Here is a 23,990-nt window from a genome sequence, read left to right as displayed (position 1 = left end):
CAGATCAAGTCTGTTCAGATTGGAATTCACATGGATGGAAGGTGAAGGACCCTGTGTGAGAAGCAGGGAAGCGAAGACCTCCCAGAGTGGGAGGCTGGGTGAAGAAAGGGAAGCTTCCAGGTGAGCCAGTGGTGTAGCATGGGTTGCCAGGACCCAAGGCAAGGAAAGTTTGGCACTCCCTAATCAACGGCTCCATGAGTTGCTCCTGCTGCTGTCCGACGGACCTGCAGAGCAGTGCTGGAACATGTGTGCATGCCTCCTCAGGCTGGGGCACTGCCATCACTGTGAGTCTTGCTGTCCGCCCGCCTCCTCTTCCAACAGGGATGCCACCTGGCCAAGGGATGCAAGGGCCCATCCTCTCCTAGCTCCTGTTCAGCATGAGGCGGGCCAGAACAGGGAGCCCCTTGAAACAGCGGAACGGCACTCTCTCTCTCCCTTGCACCACTGCGCCAGGCCTCTGTTTCCCTTTCCCTCAGGTGAAATCCCCAATGGAGAATGAATCACGAGCGACAGTGGGTTTTTCTTTTGGGAAAACAGTTTGCAAACAATCTTTATTATAACAGATGTAAACAAGGTGTTTTGGTTCTTCTTCTTCCACAGAAATGTAACAAACAGTGCTGTTGCTTTTTATTAAAACGTATACTGTTCCAAGTTATAGGCTGTATGCTGTTCAGTCTTTAGGTTACTTTCTTTTACACATCTTCCATAGATCAGACTTCTCCACTCACAGTTCAGAAACTTGGGAATTTAACAAGACTGTTTCCCTTACAGACCCCCAAATCCTCCTTGGCCTCAGAATCACTACCACCCTTTCATGTCAGAGTATTCCCTCAGAGGACCCTTTTCCCTGCAAACACCATGTAGAACTGTGTATTTTCTGTTTTACCCATGTTCTGCGATTCAGAAGCTTTGTCACGGTCCGGTTTACGGGCGGTCGAAGTCCTAGCAGAGGACGTCGGGACTGCGGGCAAGATGGCAGGGGGGGAGCAGGAACAAGAGTCAGGAAGCCAGGAGTCAGGAAGCCAAGGGTCCGAGGATCAGGAAGCAAGGAGCCAAGAAGCCAAACACAGCAAGGCAGGGAATGTGTTGCTGTGGCAAAGAGCCAAAGGAAAATGCTGACCTTATATCCCTTCCCGGCTCTTGCCACCAGGTCCTGTGAGTTACCAATCGGCCTCACCTGTGCGGCCATGCCTTGCCTCTTGAGAACAAACTTAGGAAAGCCCCAGTCCTGCGAAGCTCTACCGGTCACAGGGCTGTCGGGATCTTCGTTCGGCCAAGCTGATAAAGCTCATCTTCCTCCGGAATCGCCCTCCCGACGAATAATTAACGACCTGAGCCTTTGATGAGGCTTCCAGGCACGTTCCGATTCAGCAGAGAATCAAAGCAGCACGCGGAAGTGATGAGATTTATGGCTACATCGCTATGCTTTATTTCTTACTACGCAGACAGCAAAGAAATGTACATCCTCTCTCTATGAAAGCAGAGAGCAACTGAAACAAAGGAACAAAGGAACGGAGAAACCAGTATGTCACATCCATCTCCTTTCTCCCGTGAGACTTCAAATAGCGTGGACTGGAATGTAAACAGAGCCTTGTGACTCTAAGCAGCTGCTCAGTGGCAAGCAGAAACTAACAAGGGCCTGGCTCCTGCACATACTCCTGACAACCTTAGAGCATATACTGAGAGTTCTCGGCTCTCCTCAGCTCTACCACCTGTCAGAACAAACTCTCCTGACAGAATCCGACTCCCAGACCCCATGAATCTGTCATGAGACAAAGGTTCTTGAGAGCAGAAGCAGTAAGGCCTACAAGGCCTACACAGTCATTCAAGCCTGCTAACTGCTAACTGTTAACAGCAAACTGCTAAGTCACTGTGATTCGTGACTCATCTTGAGGGATGACTCGTTCTCCCTTTAAAAGTAGCCAGTCTCTGTACGTGTCTGTGTGAGTATGTATCTCAGCCAGTGTGTGTGTTGTGTTGTGCCAACAAAAATTGTGCCAGCACTCTAGTACAGTGGTACCTCAGGATGCGAACGGGATCTGTTCCGGATGCGATGGCGCGTCTGCGCGTGCATGGGTCACGTTTTGCTTCCACGTATGCGCGTGACGTCATTTTGAGCGTCTGCGCATGCGCGAGCGGCGAACCCTGGAAGTAACGCACTCTGTTACCTCTGGGTTGCCGCGGAGCGCAACCTGAAAGCACTCTACCTGAAGCACATTCAACCCGGGGTATGACTGTACAGTGGTACCTCGGGTTAAGAACTTAATTCATTCCAGAGGTCCGTTCTTAACCTGAAACGGTTCTTAACCTGCAGTGTGCTTTCGCTAATGGAGCTTCCCGCTGATGCTGCACTGCTGGTGCGTGATTTCCGTGCTTATTCTGGGGCAAAGATCTTAACCTGGAGCGACCACTTCCTGTTTAGCGGAGTTTGTAACCTGAAGCATCTGTAACCCAAAGCATCTGTAACCCAAGGTACCACTGTAAATCAGTAACTAAGACTGTGCCTCTGTGAAGAGTCAGATAGCTGCTATGAGCACTCTGTGTATGCTCTTTTGAGGCATCTAATCATAGCCTGCATTTTTATCAAGACTTATATTTTGATCAGGGCCTGTATTTTAAAATGAGCTTAAAGATTTTCAAATGTTTTCTGCCAGGCAGAAGACCAGCTGCCTAAGTACTTTGGCAAGATGTTTATCCTCCTGGACAAGGGGGGCCCCTGATTTATAGCACAAAACAATTCTCAAAGTCGTAAAAAGGGAATTACAGGCTGAGAGCCAAGGTTACACTGACCCTACATATTACAGAATATAAAAAAGCTGAGAAAAAACATAATTAAGACTTGGTAAATAGTAAAATAAAATCATGTGCCTCCCATTAAACTTGAGCCATATTTTCCTAAGGTTAAAAGGTCAAGAGCAAATGGAAAAAGCAACTGGCTTGGCTGGAGAATGGGGTGTAAACAGAAGAAGAGGTTTCTTCCTATTTTATTTTGAGGCTGTAATATGTTCCTTCCTTTTTTACTTTGAGAAGGTTTATTCTTCTAAAAAGCTATCTATGATAATGTATGAAATATATTGGCTTAAATGTAATTATGCAAAGGATTTAGAAACTAAGAAATGTTAAATCCTTATGCTAGATTCTTATTTCATATAGTTGGAAGAGACCACAGGGGCCATCAGCCCAGCCCCCCTGCCAAGCAGGAAACATCATTAGAGCACACATATGGTTGTCAGGCCTTTGTTTAAAGACCTCCAAAAGAAGGAGATCTTTCAATGTTGATGTGAACTCAAGATCCTTGACATCTGTTTAAGATAAAAATTTAAAACTATTAACCATCTGTTTTGGAGGGCAATAGGGCAAGGAGGGCAAGAGGTGAGCTGGTAATTAAGGTTCCTTGTTGAGACAAATGTAAGATATATGACTACTTATTTGTCATTTATAGATAGAAGAATATATAGCTTTTTGTTTCCCATAAAAGGCAAAAAGGAAATGGGTGTATCTTTTGTGATTGGTTCTAGCAAACAGCCAATAGGAATTTCAACCAGGCTGATTGGACAGAGGCAGCCACACGAGGAGCAAGGGGGCTGGATTAAGGAAATATAAGTGCTGGCCATAATGGCAGGAGGGCAGGCCAGAGCTTGGTAACCATATACCACTGTGCCTCTCATTTATTTGTCTGACAAATAAATTATTATTTTAATTTCTCTATTGCTGCGTTGAATATTTCATTCCAGCTAAGCGTTAACCACAAGCAGGGTGCTACATTTTAACTATGCATTTCCGAGCACAATTCAAAGTGTTGGTGCTGACCTTTAAAGCCCTAAACAGCCTCGGTCCAGTATATCTGAAGGAGCATCTCCACCCCCATCATTATGCCTGGACACTGAGGTCCAGTGCCAAGGGCCTTCTGGCGGTTCCCTCGCTGCAAAAAGCCAAGTTACAGGGAACCAGGGCCTTCTCGGTAGTGGCACCCGCCCTGTGGAACGCCCTCCCACCAGATGTCAAAGAGAAAAACTACCAGACTTTTAGAAGACATCTGAAGGCAGCCCTGTTTAGGGAAGCTTTTAATGTTTAATAGACTATTGTATTTTAATATTTTGTTGCAAGCCACCCAGAGTGGCTGGAGAAACCCAGCCAGATGGGCGGGGTATAAATAAGTTGTTGTTGTTATTGTTGATATGCTGTTTATGAACAACTTTATTTTCTCAAGTAAAAGTTTTATTCTGTTTATGAAGAAGACTCTGTGTTGATTAATTTACCGCTGCGCAACAGAATATTGCGCACCTTCTCTCACTCCACTCCATCTGCCTCCCTTGGATCCCTGGCCAATCAGGAGCTGTTGCTAGTTAACTGTTTGCTGGCAGGGAGAAAAACACTTGGTGACTCAACCTGCTCAGTAAACGAACTTTTCTGTCACACCCCTCTGGTCAAGGTGGCAGCTGCAGTGGTGAGCCCCTAAAAAAATTGTGCCTTGGGCAGTTGCTCTGGTAGCCCCCGCTCCGAGGCTTCGCCTCTGGTGAGAGCTCGGAAGGTCCACCCATTTCTGTGTGAGACAAGAGTTAAGAGTTACCAGTGAGAGAGGACTTTGCATTTTTCTTTTTTCTCTCTTTTTCTTTTGGTTTACATTAGTTTGTCTTTTATTGGAATGTATTATGAAAAGCCTTAATAAAATCTAATTTAAAAAAGAAAAAGAAAGTTTCTCAAGCATCTCAACCTAGAACTATCTGGAACAAGACAATGTGAGACGGTAAATAATGTTACCGGGTTCTTGTTACAGAGAAAGGGCAACTGCCTTGGAAAGGGCAACTACCTTGAAAATGTAACATAAATGTCAGCCTGTACATGAAATTAAATAATGATCCAATACCATTTAGAATGCTAATAACTCTTGTGCTTGGCCCTAATGCATCAGATTAAAAATAATGTCTGCTTTTAATCAATACCGCCTGAAAACTAACAGAACAGCTTTGCTAATGGAAGCATCAATACTATTTCTCAGCACTGGAAATGAAAGCAGGCTCCTGCAAGATTCTCAGGGTCAACGGCCCAAATGTCACAGAGAAAAATCACAGCCAGGGAGCTGATTACTCTGTCCTTATATAAAATGGCCTCTGACATGCCCCAAGGTGGCACACTTAATAAATTCACTCATTTATATCGCAGGAAGTGGTGGATAAATGACAAACCTAATGAACAGCAGTAGTAATATAAAGTAATCAATTTTGGAAATACTTAAAAAAAAAAAAAAGAAATTGCAACATTTATTGTTTTAAGCCTTGGAGCAAGCTCATGAGATTGATCTTTTATAGTTTATACTTGGTGTGCAGTGTAGTGAGGTCATTTTTCCACCCAGATATAATCCCAAGGCAGCCATACAGATACATGCAACACTTCCAATTTGTAAGAAGAATGGGACTATGAAGGGGTGCTGAATGTGGCAAAGTGGATGAAAGTAAGCTCCATGAACAATTGTCCCATACACCCATTTCACTTGGGGAAAACTAAGACACACAGTATTGTAGAGTTTTTTAAAACCCATCTTGTTTTTATTCTATCATAAGGAGCATAAGTAATGTAAATTAAATGCACTTTTTTTTCACTTCCCAAATATTGCAGGGAAATATTGCTTGTCTGCAAACCTACTGGATTGTAAATGCTTTATTTGTTTTAGCATTATATATTTGATTGTTGTAACCTGACCCGGGAGCTTATGGTAATAGGTGAATAAGGAATCTAATAAATACTGGTACATACAGATGAACTGCATCCAAGAGTATTAAAAGAACTGGCAGATGTGATCTCAGAACCACTGGCAGTCATCTTTGAGAATTCCTGGAGAACAGGCGAAGTCCCGGCAGACTGGAGGAGGGCAAATGTTGTCCCTATTTTCAAAAAGGGGAAAAGAGAGGACCCAAATAATTACCGCCCAGTCAGTCTGACATCAATACCAGGGAAGATTCTGGAGCAGATCATTAAGCAAACAGTCTGTGAGCACCTAGAAAGGAATGCTATGATCACCAATAGTCAGCATGGATTTCTGAAAAATAAGTCATGTCAGACTAACCTGATCTCGTTTTTTGACAGAATTACAAGCCTGGTAGATGAAGGGAACGCAGTGGATGTAGCCTACCTTGATTTCAGCAAGGCATTTGACAAGGTGCCCCATGATATTCTTGTAAAGAAGCTGGTAAAATGCGGACTTGACTATGCTACCACTCAGTGGATTTGTAACTGGCTGACTGACCGAACCCAAAGGGTGCTCATCAAAGGTTCCTCTTCATCCTGGAGAAGAGTGACTAGTGGGGTGCCAGAGGGTTCTGTCTTGGGCCCGGTCTTATTCAACATCTTTATCAATGACTTGGATGATGGACTCAAGGGCCTCCTGATCAAATTTGCAGATGACACCAAACTGGGAGGGTGGCTAACACCCCAGAGGACAGGATCACACTTCAAAACGACCTTGACAGATTAGAGAACTGGGCCAAAACAAACAAGATGAATTTTAACAGGGAGAAATGTAAAGTATTGCACTTGGGCAAAAAAATGAGAGGCACAAATACAAGATGGGCGACACCTGGCTTGAGAGCAGTACATGTGAAAAGGATCTAGGAGTCTTGGTTGACCACAAACTTGACATGAGCCAACAGTGTGACGCGGCAGCTAAAAAAGCCAATGCAATTCTGGGCTGCATCAATAGGAGTATAGCATCTAGATCAAGGGAAGTAATAGTGCCACTGTATTCTGCTCTGGTCAGACCTCACCTGGAGTACTGTGTCCAGTTCTGGGCACCACAGTTCAAGAAGGACACTGACAAACTGGAACGTGTCCAGAGGAGGGCAACCAAAATGGTCAAAGGCCTGGAAACGATACCTTGTGAGGAACGGCTAAGGGAGCTGGGCATGTTTAGCCTGGAGAAGAGGAGGTTAAGGGGTGATATGATAGCCATGTTCAAATATATAAAAGGATGTCACATAGAGGAGGGAGAAAGGTTGTTTTCTGCTGCTCCAGAGAAGCGGACACGGAGCAATGGTTCCAAACTACAAGAAAGAAGATTCCACCTAAACATTAGGAAGAACTTCCTGACAGTAAGAGCTGTTCGACAGTGGAATTTGCTGCCAAGGAGTGTGGTGGAGTCTCCTTCTTTGGAGGTCTTTAAGCAGAGGCTTGACAACCATATGTCAGGAATGCTCTGATGGTGTTTCCTGCTTGGCAGGGGGTTGGACTAGATGGCCCTTGTGGTCTCTTCCAACTCTATGATTCTATGATTCTATGATACATGCATGTATGCAAGGTAAGTAGGATAATGTTCATTTTATGCCACATTTTGAATCATAGCTGTCAAGTCACTGACAACGAACTGAAATATGGAAAAGCCAACCAAGATAAGAACAATTTTGATACAAAATGCTATAATTTATTTATTTACATTGATGTAATTAAGAAAATATTAGGTAAAGATTTACTTGATTTTTTTAGAGTAAAATGATATTTTAGGATGTACTTTTGGTGATAGAGTACATATGGAACAATAAGATTAGTACTTAGTAAGTTTATTTCTGTTTTTGTTGGTGCTGGACTTCACTCAACCTCAATATTTATTAACCATATACTGTACAGGAATGCATTTAATACATATACCAGACTGGTGCGGTGGATGTAGGACCTGGGGGAGCAGAGCTCAGATCCCCCCTCAACCACATAATTCACAAGTTGACCTTGCACCTAGTGACAGTATCTCAGCCTTGTGAGGATATAATGGGGAGACCATATGCCTCACCTTCAGCTCACTGTAAGAAGGTGAGATTTAAAAGGGGGGGGAGGGAACTATATAATATAATAATAATAATAATAATAATAATAATAATAATAATAATTAATAATAATAAAATTTTATTTATATCCCGCCCTCCCCAGCCGAAGCCGGGCTCAGGGCGGCTAACAATAATCAAATAATCAAACAAACAAATAAACACACATTCTAAAAATATTTCATTATAAAAATTAATTAAAATCAAATTAATGGCAACCGATTAAGCAAAATTCTGTGCAGGTTGCCAGAGGAGGGAGTCAGGCTGCGCCCTGACCAAAGGCCTGGTGGAACAACTCTGTCATGCAGGCCCTGCGGAAAGATGTCAGGTCCCGCAGGACCCTAGTCTCTTGTGACAGAGCGTTCCACCAGACTGGAGCCGCAGCCGAGAAGGCCCTGGCTCTAGTTGAGGCCAGCCTAACCTCTCTGAGGCCTGGGACCTTGAGGATGTTATTATTTGCAGACCGTAGGTTTCTCTGTGGGGCATACCAGGAGAGGTGGTCCCGTAGGTACGAGGGTCCTAGGCCGTATAGGGCTTTAAAGGTTAAAACCAGCACCTTAAACCTGATCCTGTACTCCACCGGGAGCCAGTGCAGCTGGTATAGTACCGGATGAATGTGATCTCGCAGCGAAGACCCCATAAGGAGTCTCGCCACGGCATTCTGCACCCGCTGAAGTTTCTGGGTCAGTCTCAAGGGCAGCCCCATGTAGAGCGAGTTACAATAATCCAGTCTGGAGGTGACCGTCGCATGGATCACAGTGGCTAGGTCAGGGCGAGAGAGATAAGGGGCCAACTGCTTAGCTTGGCGGAGATGAAAAAATGCCGCCTTTGTTATAGCTGTAATCTGCGCCTCCATAGAGAGGGAGGTATCGAAGATTACACCCAAACTCTTAACGGACGGTGCTGGCACTAATTGCACCCCCGCAAGAGATGGGAGTTGCCCCCTCAGTCCCATATCGTCTTGCCCCAGCCAGAGGACCTCTGTCTTCGAAGGATTTAACTTCAACCGGCTCCCACGTAACCATCCAGCCACAGCTTCCAGACATCTTGCCAGTGTGTCTGGGGCCGAGTCAGGATGGCCATCCATCAACAGATAGAGTTGGGTGTCATCAGCATACTGATGGCAACCCAGCCCAAAACTCTGGACAAGCTGGGCGAGGGGGCGCATAAAGATGTTAAAAAGCATCGGGGAGAGAATCGCACCCTGAGGCACTCCACACACCAAGGAGTGGCGCGATGACAATTCCCCCCCAAGCGCCACCCTCTGTCCCCGACCAGAGAGAAACGAGCGCAACCATTGAAGGACTGTGCCCTGGATCCCCACGTTGGCAAGGCGGTGGTCCAGGAGTTCGTGATCGACCATGTCGAAGGCTGCTGACAGATCTAGAAGAATCAGCAGCCCCGACCTGCCTCGATCCAGCTGCCTGCGGAGATTATCTGAAGGGAACAGGAGCTGGGAGGCCATTGGGTACTGCAGACCACTCTTTCCCTAGTTGGTTTTGGGGGCATCTGTTCTCCTTTACTGTGAATAAGCCCATTTTTGCTGGGCTTCTCTGCTCTGCCTTGGTTTCTGTTCTCCCCACCCCCTTCCCTAGTACAGCTTCTCAACAGGTTTCAATCATTGATAGCTGAAGTTGAAACGTCAGCATGCTGGGTGAGGAGTTGTCTGGTGGAAGGGATGGGATGGTGTGCAACAATAGGATGGAATCTGTGGTACAAGAAACCCAGTCACTTCCTGGAACAAAATCATTCTGTAACAGATTTGAGGTTTGGGGCTCTGGGAAAGTTGCAAACAGATCTTGTTAAGAAAATAAATGGAATAGTTATGGAGGCTGAAGCCTATACCCTCCTGTTCTTCTTGGGTTTATTTAGGAGTTGAAGAATTTCTTCCTCTCTCGTAGGGTTTAAGATTTGGAGACATTCCATTGGGCTTTTTTGCATTGTCGTGCTTTATAAGTTAAAAACCTTAATTTCTTATCACATATTAACAACGCCTAACCAGTGTAATGTGTTTTAATCAGTATTGCGTTTTGACCTTTGTACCATAATGGAACAGGGAAGTTTTCCATCTGGTCTGGTGAAAATTAGCTTAACTGTATTGTGGAACTTTGACAGCTATGAGCTATGAGTTACAATTCTCAGTATGCAAAGTAAGGATAATAGGCACATATTCAATTGGTGAGTGCAGGTTTAGAATAATTTGGATAATGTAGTTGGATGGAGTTAAGACTACTGGGTGGTGGGGAGCAGGAGTGAATTTAGGCTGGGTGCCAGTCAATCTGCTTCAGTCCATGTTGATTAGTGATTGGTGTCTGTGGTAGACAGCCAGAAGAAGGGAAGACAACAGAAGAAGAGGATCTAGGAAGACAAAACAAAAAGAAAACAGAAAGGCAGAGTGGTACAATCCTCCTTCAATCATCAGAGCACTATATCTGGAGCCTCAACCCTCAGCTCTCCAAAGACAAAGACATCCTCTTTTTTAAAGTTTAAGAATAGCAGACGAAGGCCAGGAGCCTACGTAATATGAATTGTTTTCCCATATAAAATATATGCATACATATATATATTCTTGTTGGTTGGTTGATTGTTTGTTGTTGTTAAATTGCTTTGAGGTGTTTTAGGAAGTAGTTCATCAATGGAATTGATTGAATAAAAATAATTGGAACCTCATGCTGACTGACGCTAGATAGGTGCGGATGAATGGGTGCTAGAGAATAGGCCAATCTATGGGCTTCTCCTTCTGCAACAGGACAAGCCATGACCACACAGAGGCTGCTTGATGCCTGGCTATCCCGTGGTGTGGCTCCTGCACATGTGAGGACAACAAATAGAATCAAGCGGTGTAAATGGGGCACAACATTATACTACTTAATATTGAAATTTTTGATTGCGTAACCTGACATGGGACCTTATGGTGCTAACCCAGAAATATTACCTCAGGTGCTTCAGGATGAGAACAGAAATCATGCTCCGGCAGCAACAGGAGGCCCATTAGCTAAAGTGGTGCTTCAGGTTAAGAACGGTTTCAGGTTAAGAACGGACCTCCGGAACGAATTAAGTACTTAACCCGAGGTACCACTTTATAATAATCAGATCATGGTGCCTTGCACTGACACAAGAATGTAAGAAGCTGGCTTATCCCAAGTCACAGGGCTTTTCAGGCTCCTATCAAGAGATAACGGGTCTTGAACCTGGGACCATGTGCTTGTAAGGCAGAGGCTTTACCACCTCACCAGTTGCTCTGGCAAATAAACTGTTTATGCAATCTGGTGAACTGAGTAGGCCTCTTCTATGCAGAGCAGCCATAAAGTGTCCTAGCCGTGGCTAGAATGGGCTGAACTTCTGTGATCTGCACTGACAGGAGATTGACTCAAAACACACAGAGCAGCAACAGTTGTTGTCTCTGTAAAGAGTTCTTGCCAAGATAATTCTGTTCCTGCATGAATAAAGTAGTAAAAATCCAGAAACTGTGTGTAAACTTCTCAGTCTAATTCACCCAAACTGCAAGGTATTTGTGCTAAGGCTGAGCTCCATTATGGACCTGCCTTCAAGTTTATTTCAATTTTATTTCACATTTGTGGGCATCTGAGGTGCAAGAAACCTCCAAGCAAGCACTCAGAGTATACAAGAAGCTCTCCTGCAGGAACCTGGTCCTGAAAGCACCTTAGAAGCAGAACCATTTGCCTCAAGGCTACATTACAATGTTTGGCAGGAAAAAAACCTGACCCCTGATTGTCTTACATCACAGACCTTGTGCTCAGTAATGCTGTTATCATTGCCTTACTAATCAATGAAGAAAAAGAATACAATCTGAAGTTCAGAGAAGTTCATTTCTTGATTCTGTAACCTGATCTACTTAATGGCTAATCTCATTTACTCAGAGAAACCTAGAATTCCTATTGGTGAAAATCCATGTATATGTGACCTCCTCAGAGTATATAAAACTGGAAAGCAAATTAATTCGTCTAGAGTCATTTCAGTCACTGTTAGCTGGTGCCATGGAGCCTCTAGGGACAGTGACCATTTTGATGATCATATGTATCTCTTGCCTTGTTTTCCTTGCAGTCAGGAGCAGAACGCCAGAGAATGCAAAACAGCTGCCACCTGGCCCACCTCCACTGCCCATCGTAGGGAATGCTCTGCAGCTGAAGACCAACAACCTGGCCCAGGTTCTCCAGGAGGTAAGCCAAAGATGAGCACCTTCCTCAACAGCTGTCTGTTGATGACCGTTACCTGTTTGCAAGCCTCTTTCCATCTGACTGTTTTGGAAGGGGACAATCCATTGTCAGTTTGTTTATTTATAGATGGTACCATCTGTGTGCAGGGCACATTTGCAGAGTATAAGGCAACAGACTCTGCACTTTGACAGAGCAGAGGCAAGAGAGGGAAGGGAGGCATCCAGACCAGAGGAAAAGAATCACAGAATCGCTGTGATTTCCGTGGCACGGACTTGCGCTTGGCTACATCAGCAGGGATGGGGAGCAGGGACTTGTCCCAAAGGCTCCACAGAAAAGAGGTGGACTTTGAGCAGGTCCCACAACTCCACAAAGGAGGTTGTTTTATTGTCATTTTATTGTCTTATGCTTAAAATAAAAGCCATAAAGCCCCCTTCTGAGTAAAGAACTTTAAAAAGCAATAATGCAATTTTCATACTATATTAGAGACAGGGGGCGGGGGCGGGTCCAATTCTCCCTCCACATATGGATGGTTTGGGCATTTTTGCCCTCTGAACAGTTTTAGCCTCTGCTAGACAGTGTGGAGTTCATAGTCTTCTTGTATTTCGAAAAGCTGCTCCTTTATTTTCCCCAGAATGTGCTTGGTTGGAAGGTACTTTAAGAATTCCCTAAGAAAAATGATTGTGAGGTGAGATATAACATATAATCATATTCACAATATAGAGAAAGTGGATGGGAAAACACTTTTACCCCCTCTCATAATGCCATACCCTCCAACATTTCTCCAATGAAAATAGGGACATCCCATTCCATAATGATAATTTTACTATCACCCACACACCTTACTGGGTTGCCCCAGCCACTCTGGACAGCTTCCAACATATATAAAAAAACATAATAAAACATTAAAAATTAAACCAAAAAACACTTCCCTATTCAGGATTGCCTTTAGAGGGGGTCGGATAACTCTATACCCTCCAACATTTCTCCAGTGAAAATAGGGACATCCTAAGGAAAAGGGGGGACATTCTGTGATCAAACTGGGATGGCTTCTCTAAATCAGGGATGTCCCTGGAAAATAGGGACACATGAAGGGTCTGTAATGCTAAAACTTGGAGCCTTCAGTTAAAGCTGAATGTTGGAAGATTTACAGCACACACAAGATAGTAGTTCTTCATACAGTGCATATTGAAACTGTGGAATTCACTCCCAAAGAAGTAGCGATGATTGCCTCCAACTTTGATGATTTAAAAGAAATGTTAATGAACTTGGATGATTTAATGAACTTGGATGATTTAAAAGAAATTTTAATGAACTTTAAGATAAAGCTAACCATAGCTGCTAGTGATGGTGCTGAACCTCCACCAGTTCCAGGGACCTGCAGGAGGGGAGCGTGCTATTGCACTCGTCTTGTTTTTGAGATTCCCAGAAGAACTGTGTTGGCCACTGTGATAACAGTCATGCACTAGTTGGCCTTTGGCCTGATCTAGCTGCAGAACTCTTCTGTATGTTATTAAGTGTCATGTGGTTCAGATGCCCATAGTGAGTCTGGGGGCAGCGGGGCTCTCCATCAGCTATATGACTTTCTCCTAACCCGCAAACCCACCTAGATGTGTGTCCTTCTCTATCTTTTATCCAGTTTGGTGAGAAGTATGGCTCTGTGTTCACAATGTATTTTGGAGCAGAACAGGTTGTGGTGCTGCATGGCTATGATGCAGTGAAAGAAGCACTGATCGACCGTGGAGATGAATTTGCTGCCAGAGGACATCTGCCATTAGCTGATAATATCAACAAGGGATTAGGTATTTTATGCTGGTTGACCAATGGAGGGGGGGGGGACACAGGAAAATCCCTCTATTCATGAAAATAAAGCAACAGGTGGCGCCCTCCAGGATGTGTGTTGCCGCCGGCACTCCCTAGAAGCTCCCCTCCGCCGCACGCTGCCTTACACCCACGGGTGCTTACCCCTGCCCACGCAGTCCGCTCCAGGTGCCAGAGCAGCTAGCTCCACATCTGGTCCAGAGCAAGCATCAAAAATCAAAGCAGGATTGAATGAGTCTCTAGCCTTTAAATATAATGGTCTGGGATAATACTAGTGTGGGCAGTAAGTGTGAGAGTTATTTGAGCAGAATTCCCTGGCCTGGATCTTGTGAATCAATAAGCTCTCCACACCAAGAAAGAGTTTCAAAGTTACTGCAAACTATCTTTAAATTTGTTACCAAATAAATAAATAAATAAATAAATAAATAAATAAATAAATAAAAACAAATCAACACATTTCACTTAAACAACTAGCAATGTAGTCCAGTTTTCTTTAAGTTCTTTCTGGTTAATATAGTCCAAGAACTATTACTACTTCATTATACTGGCAGCTTCAGAGAGAGACCCAGGCTCCAAGAGATGAATTATCAGTTAACATAAATATCGAAACATTGAGGCTCCTGCTCTTCCAACCTGCTTCTTCTGCTCTCCCTTTTAGTCCATTCATCTCCTTCATGCCCATTTCCTCTTCTGCTTTCCAGGAATTATATTCAGCAATGGGGAGGTGTGGAAGCAGCTCCGACGTTTTGCCCTTACCACCCTGCGCAACTTTGGCATGGGAAAGAAAAGTATTGAGGAGAGGATCCAGGAGGAAGCACAGTTCCTGCTAGAAAAGTTCCAGGACACTCAGGGTGGGTAGCCACTGCCCCTCATCCACATAGGCTTATCAAGCAGACCCCCTTAAACATCACAACAGATTCTGGGGTACATTACAACAGATTATTAACCATCAACTCATAAAGAAATATCATGGTGGGTACAAGGAAATCATTAAAAAATTAAAATCGTAAAACACAGAACTAGTGACCAACACTGAATCAAATAAATTGCATAAAAACACTTGTGAAATACAGTGGTACTTCAGGTTAAGTACTTAATTCGTTCCGGAGGTCCGTACTTAACCTGAAACTTTTCTTAAGCACCACTTTAGCTAATGGGGCCTCTCGCTGCCGCCGCACTGCCAGAGCACAATTTCTGTTCTTATCCTGAAGCAAAGTTCTTAACCTGAAGCAGAGTGCTCCACAGATATTGTTGATTTCCAGCTGCTTTCAGCCCCAACAGTCATCAGTGGTCCAGAAGTTAGAGTCTAGCAGCATCTGAAGTGCTTTAGATTCCCTAGTTTTAGTCTAGACTACACCAAGGCCTGCACCACTGTGGTCACCCTTTCCTATCTAAGGATATATTAGCTGAAGCTGGAAGAAAGCACTTTGGAAAGTCCTTGGAAGAAACCACTCACAGCCACTGAAGATGCCCATGCCTTCAGAACTGTTGTGAGAAAGGCAGCTTCCTGTCTGACCACTGAGGCCAGGAGCCAGGAAATGGCAGCTCAGAAATTCCAGATTAGATTATTGCCTAAAACCTGTAGTGGGGTTGTATAATTATTTTTTTGTTGTCCTTCCAGAGAAGCCCTTGGATCCAACCTTCTCACTCAGTTGCGCTCTCTCCAATGTCATTTGTGCAATTGTATTTGGGAAACGATATGATTATAATGACAAGAAGTTCCTATCCATGATGAGCTTAATGAATGAAAACTTTCAGGTTTTAAGCTCTTCTTGGGGACAGGTAGGTGCCATCTTTTTAAAGGCCCTTTTCCACAAAGTCTAAATTTTCCTGCTGTTTAAATGTCTTTCTTTCAGGCTTCTCATGGCCCATACTGCCTCTGCCTCTTAATATTTCTGTTAATGTCCTAGTTGCAGGTTTGCCATGAGCAACTGGTTAGCCACTGTGACAGCACAATGGGCCACTGGCCTGATTCAATAGGCTCTTCTTATGTTTTTAAATTGGAGAGCCAATACCAATACCTGAATCTAATAACCAAGGCTTGATTTAACTCAACAACAGCCCGGTGGATTAGGAAGTAAAGCTTAACGAGTAAAACCCACAGGCTCAATACTGTAACCGGAACTAATCACTTGGGATGTATATACACTGCCATTGCCTCTGCATCCAATGTGCTTCCACTAATGGTTTGAGAAGGTGTGAATACATGATGTTAGTCACAATCGATATCTAACATGCCATTTCTTATGAAAAGTTGCGCCTTGCTGAATTTTAAGCCAGGGATGTGTACACGGACTGGTTTCAGTAGGAGAAACAGATGGGACTACATTTAGAGATATGTATGTAATCCCATAGCTCAGTTTTAGAGCATTTGGCTTGTTTATATAGGGTCCCAGAGTCAATCCCTAGTAGCATTCCTGGTTAGGGGTGGGACTCCTGAATGAAACCCAGCAGAGCTGCTGCATAGGCACTACTGACCTTGAGAGACCAATGGTCTCATTCAGTATATACCTTTTAACATGTGGATTGGGGGGGGGGGTAATTGGGTTGTTGTTTTTATTTTGATTATGCATTTTGTGGTTCTATATTTTGATTATAGTCTGTGAACCACCCTGGGACCTGTGGGTATAAATTCAATAAACAATAATAAAAAATAATGATATAAGACAACTGATGGGGAACATCTACATAGATTTGGGAAGCATTGGTAGTGAAAATGCTGGTGTGTGGACAACAGAGTTGACATGAACTCAAGGCAACAGTGGCCAACATTATACTGAAGCCCGAGTGTGGACATACCCTGACTGAGGTTGGTGCCAATGGGTCTCTTGTGGTGTTTCTTCTAGCTCTACAACCTCTTTCCTTCTTTGATGAAATGCATCCCTGGGCCCCACCATAAAGTGCTGAAAAACACCTTGGCAGCCAGAGAGTTTGTTTTGGAGGAGGTTGAAGAGCACAAGCCCACTCTGGACCCCAGCTCACCTCGGGATTTTATCGACTGCTTCCTTATGAAAATGGATCAGGTAATCATGAAAACTCACAGACCTCTCCAAGTGGGTTCTCCTGCCACTCCTGAAGCTTCCCAACCAGCAGGCTTCCATCCAGCTTCTTATGGGGAATGCCAAGCAAAGAGATTCCTGCCCACACCCCATTGGAGTAGATTCATTTCCCATTGCTGACTTGTTCCTGCAGTAAGTGGGAAGTTCTTTCTAATGATTATCCCTCTGGGCAAGGAATGTCCAGAGGAATGAGCTGTAAAAGGACTTGAGATAAGATATTGTGTCTTGGGAAGGGAGCTGGTCCCAGTGGTGCTGCTAAATTCTTGTTATGGGGTACTCAGAACAATTGAGTTGACTCCACTGACTGTGTTGTGTGTTTCTGCAGGAAAAAGGTAATAGTGCATCCCATTTCACCATTGAAAACTTGGCCAGAAGCACACTTGACTTGTTTGTGGCTGGAACAGAGACCACCAGCACCACACTGCGATACGGGTTCATGATCCTCCTCAAATACCCAGAGATACAAGGTAAAATGGATGCGATGTTAGTATTTATTATTCTAGTTCTCTCCTCAATTTATGTGTCACAGGTCCAAGAGGTTGTTGTTCTGCCACTTTTCCCAGGAAAACCCACTGTTCATTGCTGTTAATCATCGCTGACTGACATCAGCAGTAAACAGAAGACTTTCCTGGAGAAAACAGATGGGGGGGACCAAATGCTCAGACCCATGCCTAGTAATCACAGACCTGTGCCTAGAAATCCCAGCAAAAACAGACGTTATAGCTGACCATATTGCAAACCCTAGGATTTTATATACAAACAGTAACAACTTGAACTTGGCCCAGTAGTATAGTGGCAGCCAGTGCAGATCCTTTAGACAAAGGCATCACATCCTGCACCAGCTGCACTTTCTGTGCCAGCCTGAAGGGTAGCCCACAAAGGCACAACCACAAGGGCCAGGGGCCAAAGGGCCCTCAGGTAGGATCAGAATCACTGCAGGACAGTGACTCCAATAGGAATCCCTCTAAGCTTGCTCCTAAAACTTCCCTAAAGAGGAGGCTTTTGTCCCTCTGGGCTCCTTTTGGATAGAAATTGAATTAATATATAAATAATTGCAGTTATACTATGTTTCCCTGTTTACAGATGGATTACTGAAGGTGAGCTACAATAATTTGTCTGAGTTAATGTGATGAGTCAACAGAAAGTTGGCATGAGAAAACATTGAAAGCTCCAAAATGTGCAGGGGCTGGCAGGCACTCCCATGGAATTTCAATTGCTTCTATGATGTTTCCTGCACTGGTGTTAAACCTCATTCTTCCCTTTACAGAGAAAGTGCATGAAGAAATTGACCGAGTTATTGGCCGATCACGAAGTCCTTGCATGGCAGATCGTGGGGAAATGCCTTACACAGATGCGGTCATCCATGAGATCCAGAGGTTCATCTCTCTCATCCCACTGAGCGTCCCTCGTGCAGTACTCAAAGACACACCGTTCAGACAATATGTCATTCCAAAGGTCAGCTCTTTTCAAGGCTCTTAGTAGTAATAGTAGGTTGCTAGCCATGATGGCTATATTCTACATCCATGGTGAGAGGCAGCATGCTTCTGAATACCAGTGGGTGGAAACCACAGGAATTGAGAGTGCTGTCTTGTTTAGATTATGTTGAAGGGCTTCCCATGGGCATTTGGTTGGACACCATGAAAACAGGATGCTGGACCAGATGGGGCCACTGGACTGATCCAGCAGAGCTTTTCTTCTCTTCTTATCTACAAGCAAGGGAAGTGTTGTTGTTTAGTCGTGTCCGACTCTTCATGACCCCATGGACCACAGCGTGCCAGGCACTCCTGTCTTCCACTGCCTCCCGCAGTTTGGTCAGACTCATGTTTCTGGCTTCAAGAACACTATCCAACCATCTCGTCCTCTGTCGTCCCCTTCTCCTTGTGCCCTCCATCTTCCCCAACATCAGGGTCTTTTCCAGGGAGTCTTCTCTTCTCATGAGGTGGCCAAAGTATTGGAGCCTTAGCTTCATGATCTGTCCTTCCAGTGACCACTCAGGGCTGATTTCCTTAAGAATGGATGCATTTGATCTTCTTGCAGTCCATGGGACTCTCAAGAGTCTCCTCCAGCACCATAATTCAAAAGCATCAATTCTTCGGCAATCAGCCTTCTTTATGGTCCAGCTCTCACTTCCATACACGAAGGCAAGGGAAGTAGTTTAGCCCAACTCCTAAAATGTAGCTGGGCATCTTCAGGCCTGGACTTCATTTTAAACACCCTATTGTCTTCTGAGGGATGCAGGTGGCGCTGTGGGTTAAAGCCTCAGCGCCTAGGGCTTGCTGATCGAAAGGTCGGCGGTTCGAATCCCTGTGGCGGGGTGCGCTCCAGCTGCTCGGTCCCAGCGCCTGCCAACCTAGCAGTTCGAAAGCACCTCCGGGTGCAAGTAGATAAATAGGGACCGCTTACCAGCGGGAAGGTAAATGGCGTTTCCGTGTGCGGCTCTGGCTCGCCAGAGCAGCGATGTCACGCTGGCCACGTGACCTGGAAGTGTCTCCGGACAGCGCTGGCCCCTGGCCTCTTAAGTGAGATGGGCGCACAACCCCAGAGTCTGTCAAGACTGGCCCGTACGGGCAGGGGTACCTTTACCTTTTTATTGTCTTCTGAAGCTGCCCCATTCTTTTCTGTATCAACAAAGTACCTTCCTTCCTGTTAGTGCCTTCCCACACCATTCCTTTGTGAGAGTCAATTTTATGCTTTCGTTGGGTGTCATGGCCATGCAGCCCATTTCTTTGCACTCTCTGCAGGGCACTACCATATATCCTATTCTGACGTCTGTACTACATGACAGCATAGAATTTCCAAACCCCAAAGAATTTGACCCAGGACATTTCTTGCACAAAGATGGCACCTTCAGGAAGAGCGACTATTTCATGCCTTTCTCAGCAGGTAAGATCTCTGCTTCCCCAGTTGGCTGCGGTCTTGGCCAGCTCAGGTCTTTCCTGTCTCCCTAATTGGCTGGTGTTGGGGCAATGAGGGGGAACCTTCTTCCTCCTGCAGCCTAAACTGGAAGGGCTGCCAGTTTGTGAGAGAGGGGCAGAGGCTTCTGGGTCCATCAGAACTCCTTGCACCTTTCCTGTGGCCAGCTGAAGCAAAGGAAATGGTGGAAAGAGTGACTCTCCCAGGAGCTGTTCTGGAGCAGCACCTTTGCTCCTTTGGCATGATTGTCATTTTCTCCGTAACAGCCAAAGTGGATGTAATGCAGCTTACACTTTGGGTTTCCTTTGCAGGGAAGCGGATATGTGTGGGGGAAGGTCTGGCCCGCATGGAGATCTTCTTGTTCTTGACCACCATATTACAGAACTTCACTCTGAAGTCCATCATTGACCCCAAAGACATCGATCTCACACCGGTGTTGAGCGGCATAGGCAACTGCCCTCGGCCCTATCAGCTCTGCATTGTCCCTCGCTGAAAAGCCTGCCTCAGGAGGGCGGCACATGTGGAAAAGTTGCAGCCCGGCAAATCTTTGTTCAAAAAATCCGTAACACAATATCTCCTCATGTGTGGAGTCTTATCTTTTTACCTGACTATTTGTTGAACTGTTACTTTGGGGATCGTGCTAGAGATTATTTCACACTGAAGACATTATTGCAAAGGACAAATAGCAGGAATTAGAAATTAGTCACACACAAAAAAATCCCATTCTTATTTTTCTTGCCCCTTCATATGCATATGTGTGCAGCAGCGTAGCTAGCCGCTGGAGTGACTGGTGCGGGGGGGGGTGTCCTGCAGCCAGGGGTGTGTTGAGCCACCCATGGGGGCAGGGTGAACCCTCTCCAATGCTTGCAGCCTCTCCGCCGCCTCCCCCACACCTGTAGGGCATCTGAGGGAGAGGCAGTAGGCAGACACATATCCCACATTGCAGCGCGAAACTTGCAGGTGCCTAAGCCACAATGTCACTCCAAAAAAATTCATGAGCCCAATTTTTTAAAAACTCATTTTGTCACACAAACCCTCAATGATGACATCCGGGGCAGACTGTACCCCCCCCTTCCTCCGCCACTGTATATGTGTGATGGGCAAAATCTGCCAAGATGTAAGCTTTTTAGCCACTGAGTCTTGTTACTCTTTGTGCTAAATGAAGCCAATCAGAGTGGAAGGAACTGAGTCAACCACTGAGGAACTGGTGACCCTCAATGATGGTTGGAGTCTTGCGCCCATCACCCCTGATGTTGGCCGGGGCAGATGGGGGCTGGAGTCCAGGAATATCTGAAGGGCTGCAGGTTCCCCATTCTTGCCATGAGGGCTCAGTTGGGACAACTCCCATAATCCCATTTCATTGGCTAGGTGGCTGGAGATAATGGGAGCTGCAGTCCAGCAGCAAAATCTCCAACCTTGACTTGGTGGGTTGAAGTGCTGCAGGCTGTAGAAGCTGGGTGGGTCAAGGCCCCTGTCTGAGATGACCTTTTGATTCCCTTGCATGTCCTACCCAAGATACAGCAAAGTTGTTTAACTGAGTGACAACATAAGCTTTTCTGGTAACCCTTCTATAGATCTGTACACTGAGATTGGCAGATGTGTCAATGCTAATAATAAAGCACAGGCAGACAATTTTGTTTGGAAAGATATTCCAATAAACTCAGTTTGGAGTTTCCCGGTGCTAGAACAAAATGTCTTTCACTTTCAGCCTGAGCTAAGAAGGAAAGTCTTTGGAGGGTGCTGCAGAAATCAATAGCTTTTAAAATCTTTACCCCTTTCAACTAGTAGAACATCCTTGAGACTTGACATTTACAAATGTTTGCCAATAATCCCTTTAAGGGTAACCATGTTCTAAAGAACAGATAGCAATACTGGATGCAACTGAACTTCTGAGTAAGTATGGGAATGAACTAAGTTGGATCCAGTAATCTTCTAGTCCTAGGAAGCATATCTTCAAGAAAGGCACAGAGCATAGATGGGCAAGATCTCCCAAGCCTACCTTGGATGAACTTGGAAATCCAGGATAAGAAAACTATTTTTTTTTCTCCTGAGCCGAACTGAGGCTCTCACTGTCCTTAAAAATCTGGAACAGAGTGAAAACGGCCCTCCCTCACATTCTCCACTTACTTTGTGGGTGGCAAAATAAGGAAGGTCATTGTGGTGTTTGCCCTCCTAGGTGTGTGACATCATACTGGGTTAATAAGGAAAGGGTTAACTAATTGTAAAATGACTAACCTATAGGAACCCAAGGGGAGGAGTTAGAGTTAGTGTTAGAGTTGTTAAGAAGTCAGTGGAGAGTTAGAGAAGGGAGAGGGAGGATAAGTCTGTGGGTTGGGCTAGTTTGATGTGAGAAAGTGAGAGAATCAGTTAAGAGGAGTCAGTTAAACAGTTGGGATAATCAGTTAGAAGGTATTAGAAAGGTAAAGGTAAAGGTAAAGGTACCCCTGCCCGTACGGGCCAGTCTTGACAGACTCTGGGGTTGTGCGCCCATCTCACTTAAGAGGCCAGGGGCCAGCGCTGTCCGGAGACACTTCCGGGTCACGTGGCCAGCGTGACATCGCTGCTCTGGCGAGCCAGAGCCGCAGACGGAAACGCCGTTTACCTTCCCGCTGGTAAGCGGTCCCGGAGGTGCTTTCGAACTGCTAGGTTGGCAGGCGCTGGGACCGAGCAGCGGGAGCGCACCCCGCCGCAGGGATTCGAACCGCCGACCTTTCGATCGGCAAGCCCTAGGCGCTGAGGCTTTAACCTACAGCGCCACCTGCGTCCCTTATTAGAAAGATATAAGCTGGTAAAAAAACTAAGATTAAGAAACTGACAAGAAAATTAACATTTGTTAATGCTTACAAAATAAACTTGTTTATTTGATTTAATTTTAACAACTGTCTGGACTCAGTGTGTACCCGAGAGTAACAGGTTGGTGGCAGCGGGGAAGCGAGCACAGTGGTGGCACAGGGATCAATAGATCGTCAAATGTCCGGGAACCTTGTGTGATCGCCACAGATTGAAAATCTCCAGGAGGAGTTGGAGAGGGAAAACATTCAAAGAATTGTCAGAATTTCTTTCCTCTCAGCCTTCCTTCAGCCCTGCTCCCATTCAGTGTAACAGAAAAATGTTTCCCTAGTACAAATGCAGAGGCCGCATGGGCAAAATTGGTGAGGGGAAGTCCACCTATGAAGTTAACCAAGGAAGAATGGTCTTCCTCTTCTGTATTCAGATTTTTTGTTTTGGGTTCCTCCACCCTCTCAATTATTATCCTATTCAAAGTATGAAGTAATGTTTCTCCATTGCATTGCATTGAATGGAAGGGGCAAGAGGAAGGAACTTGTATCTGATTTTAATTCAAACTGGAGAAGAATTCGGGTCTTGAAATGCATGTCCTCTGTCCGCTTTGAAACCCCTGTAGGTCTTCTCCAAACCAAAGTTTGGAGAAGTGTGCTGGTTTCACTAGCATAGAAAACTACTGCTCCACGTCTTCTGGAGAATAAGAGCACATCCAGATGTATGTATTTTTTTTACCTGTTTGTGAAATGGAATGGCTTTATAGATGTACTTCACCCTCCCAGAACTAAATAAATAATACTATGACAAAGTGAATGCTGTCACTTGTAATGATTATGCAAGTACAGCAATTTTATTATTTTATTCAACATCCTATTCTCACTGTGGCCAACCAGACGCCTATGAGAAGCCCTCAAGGAGCAACTGAGCGCTACAGTGCTCTCCTCCTCATTTGCAGTTCCCAGCAACATTTGAGGGCTATTCCTAACTGTGTAGTGCATCAGTGACAGCTCCATAATGAAATCCAGAGTCAGGCCACCGGGATTTAAATATCATGCTTTTCTAACACATTGCTTTTAAAAAATCCATCCACCTTAAAAACACAGACATTCACAACAAATTACTAATAAAATCACACAATTAAATTTATGGCACATGACTGCAGTTCTGTGCATGGTTGAGAGTAAGAACGATTGAACACAGTGGTGCGTATTTCTGCTGTATAAGTTCAATTTTTAAAACACATTTGGTTTTAGCAAATGACATCCAGACAGCAGAAACACAACCTTTTACTTTTAATTAGCAATGCAAACAACTTTTTGTTATTTATTTTTGAAATTTTACAACAAAATCAAACAGCCCCCTGTCTCCCCACCTCCCCTATGCATCCTCCCCCTTCCTCACATGCCCCCAAACTTCTGTATTCCTCCCTAGCC

General features: G+C 44.9%; 1 protein-coding gene and 2 long non-coding RNA genes across 4 annotated transcripts in view; 2 read left to right on the top strand and 1 right to left on the bottom strand.

The window, feature by feature from the left end:
• LOC307200780 overlaps positions 1 to 23,990 on the bottom strand; it is a 189,086-nt gene that overhangs the window by 112,438 nt on the left and 52,658 nt on the right. The window contains exon 2 of one of the 2 annotated variants that reach the window (XR_013832424.1): positions 20,610 to 21,775. This is a non-coding gene — a long non-coding RNA (uncharacterized lncRNA). Of the gene's footprint in view, positions 1 to 20,609; positions 21,776 to 23,990 lie in introns of those variants that run through there. The other variant, XR_013832423.1, reaches the window with a different exon arrangement.
• Positions 2 to 7,421, top strand: LOC307200824. The gene is made up of 3 exons (XR_013832441.1): positions 2 to 2,540; positions 3,756 to 4,747; positions 7,336 to 7,421. It is a non-coding gene; the product is annotated as an uncharacterized lncRNA (long non-coding RNA).
• Positions 11,754 to 22,655, top strand: LOC307200320 (cytochrome P450 2C19-like). The gene is made up of 10 exons (XM_079948847.1): positions 11,754 to 11,989; positions 13,623 to 13,785; positions 14,506 to 14,655; positions 15,426 to 15,586; positions 16,651 to 16,827; positions 17,189 to 17,330; positions 18,131 to 18,318; positions 19,605 to 19,746; positions 20,088 to 22,196; positions 22,555 to 22,655. Exons 1-9 carry the CDS (start codon positions 11,807 to 11,809, stop codon positions 20,267 to 20,269), a joined length of 1,488 nt encoding a protein of 495 aa, XP_079804973.1. The 5' UTR covers positions 11,754 to 11,806; the 3' UTR covers positions 20,270 to 22,196; positions 22,555 to 22,655.

This window comes from Podarcis cretensis, assembly GCF_951804945.1.
Source record: "Podarcis cretensis genome assembly, chromosome: 1".
Classification (NCBI taxonomy): domain Eukaryota; kingdom Metazoa; phylum Chordata; class Lepidosauria; order Squamata; family Lacertidae; genus Podarcis; species Podarcis cretensis.
This window is presented reverse-complemented; position numbering and strand designations above follow the sequence as displayed.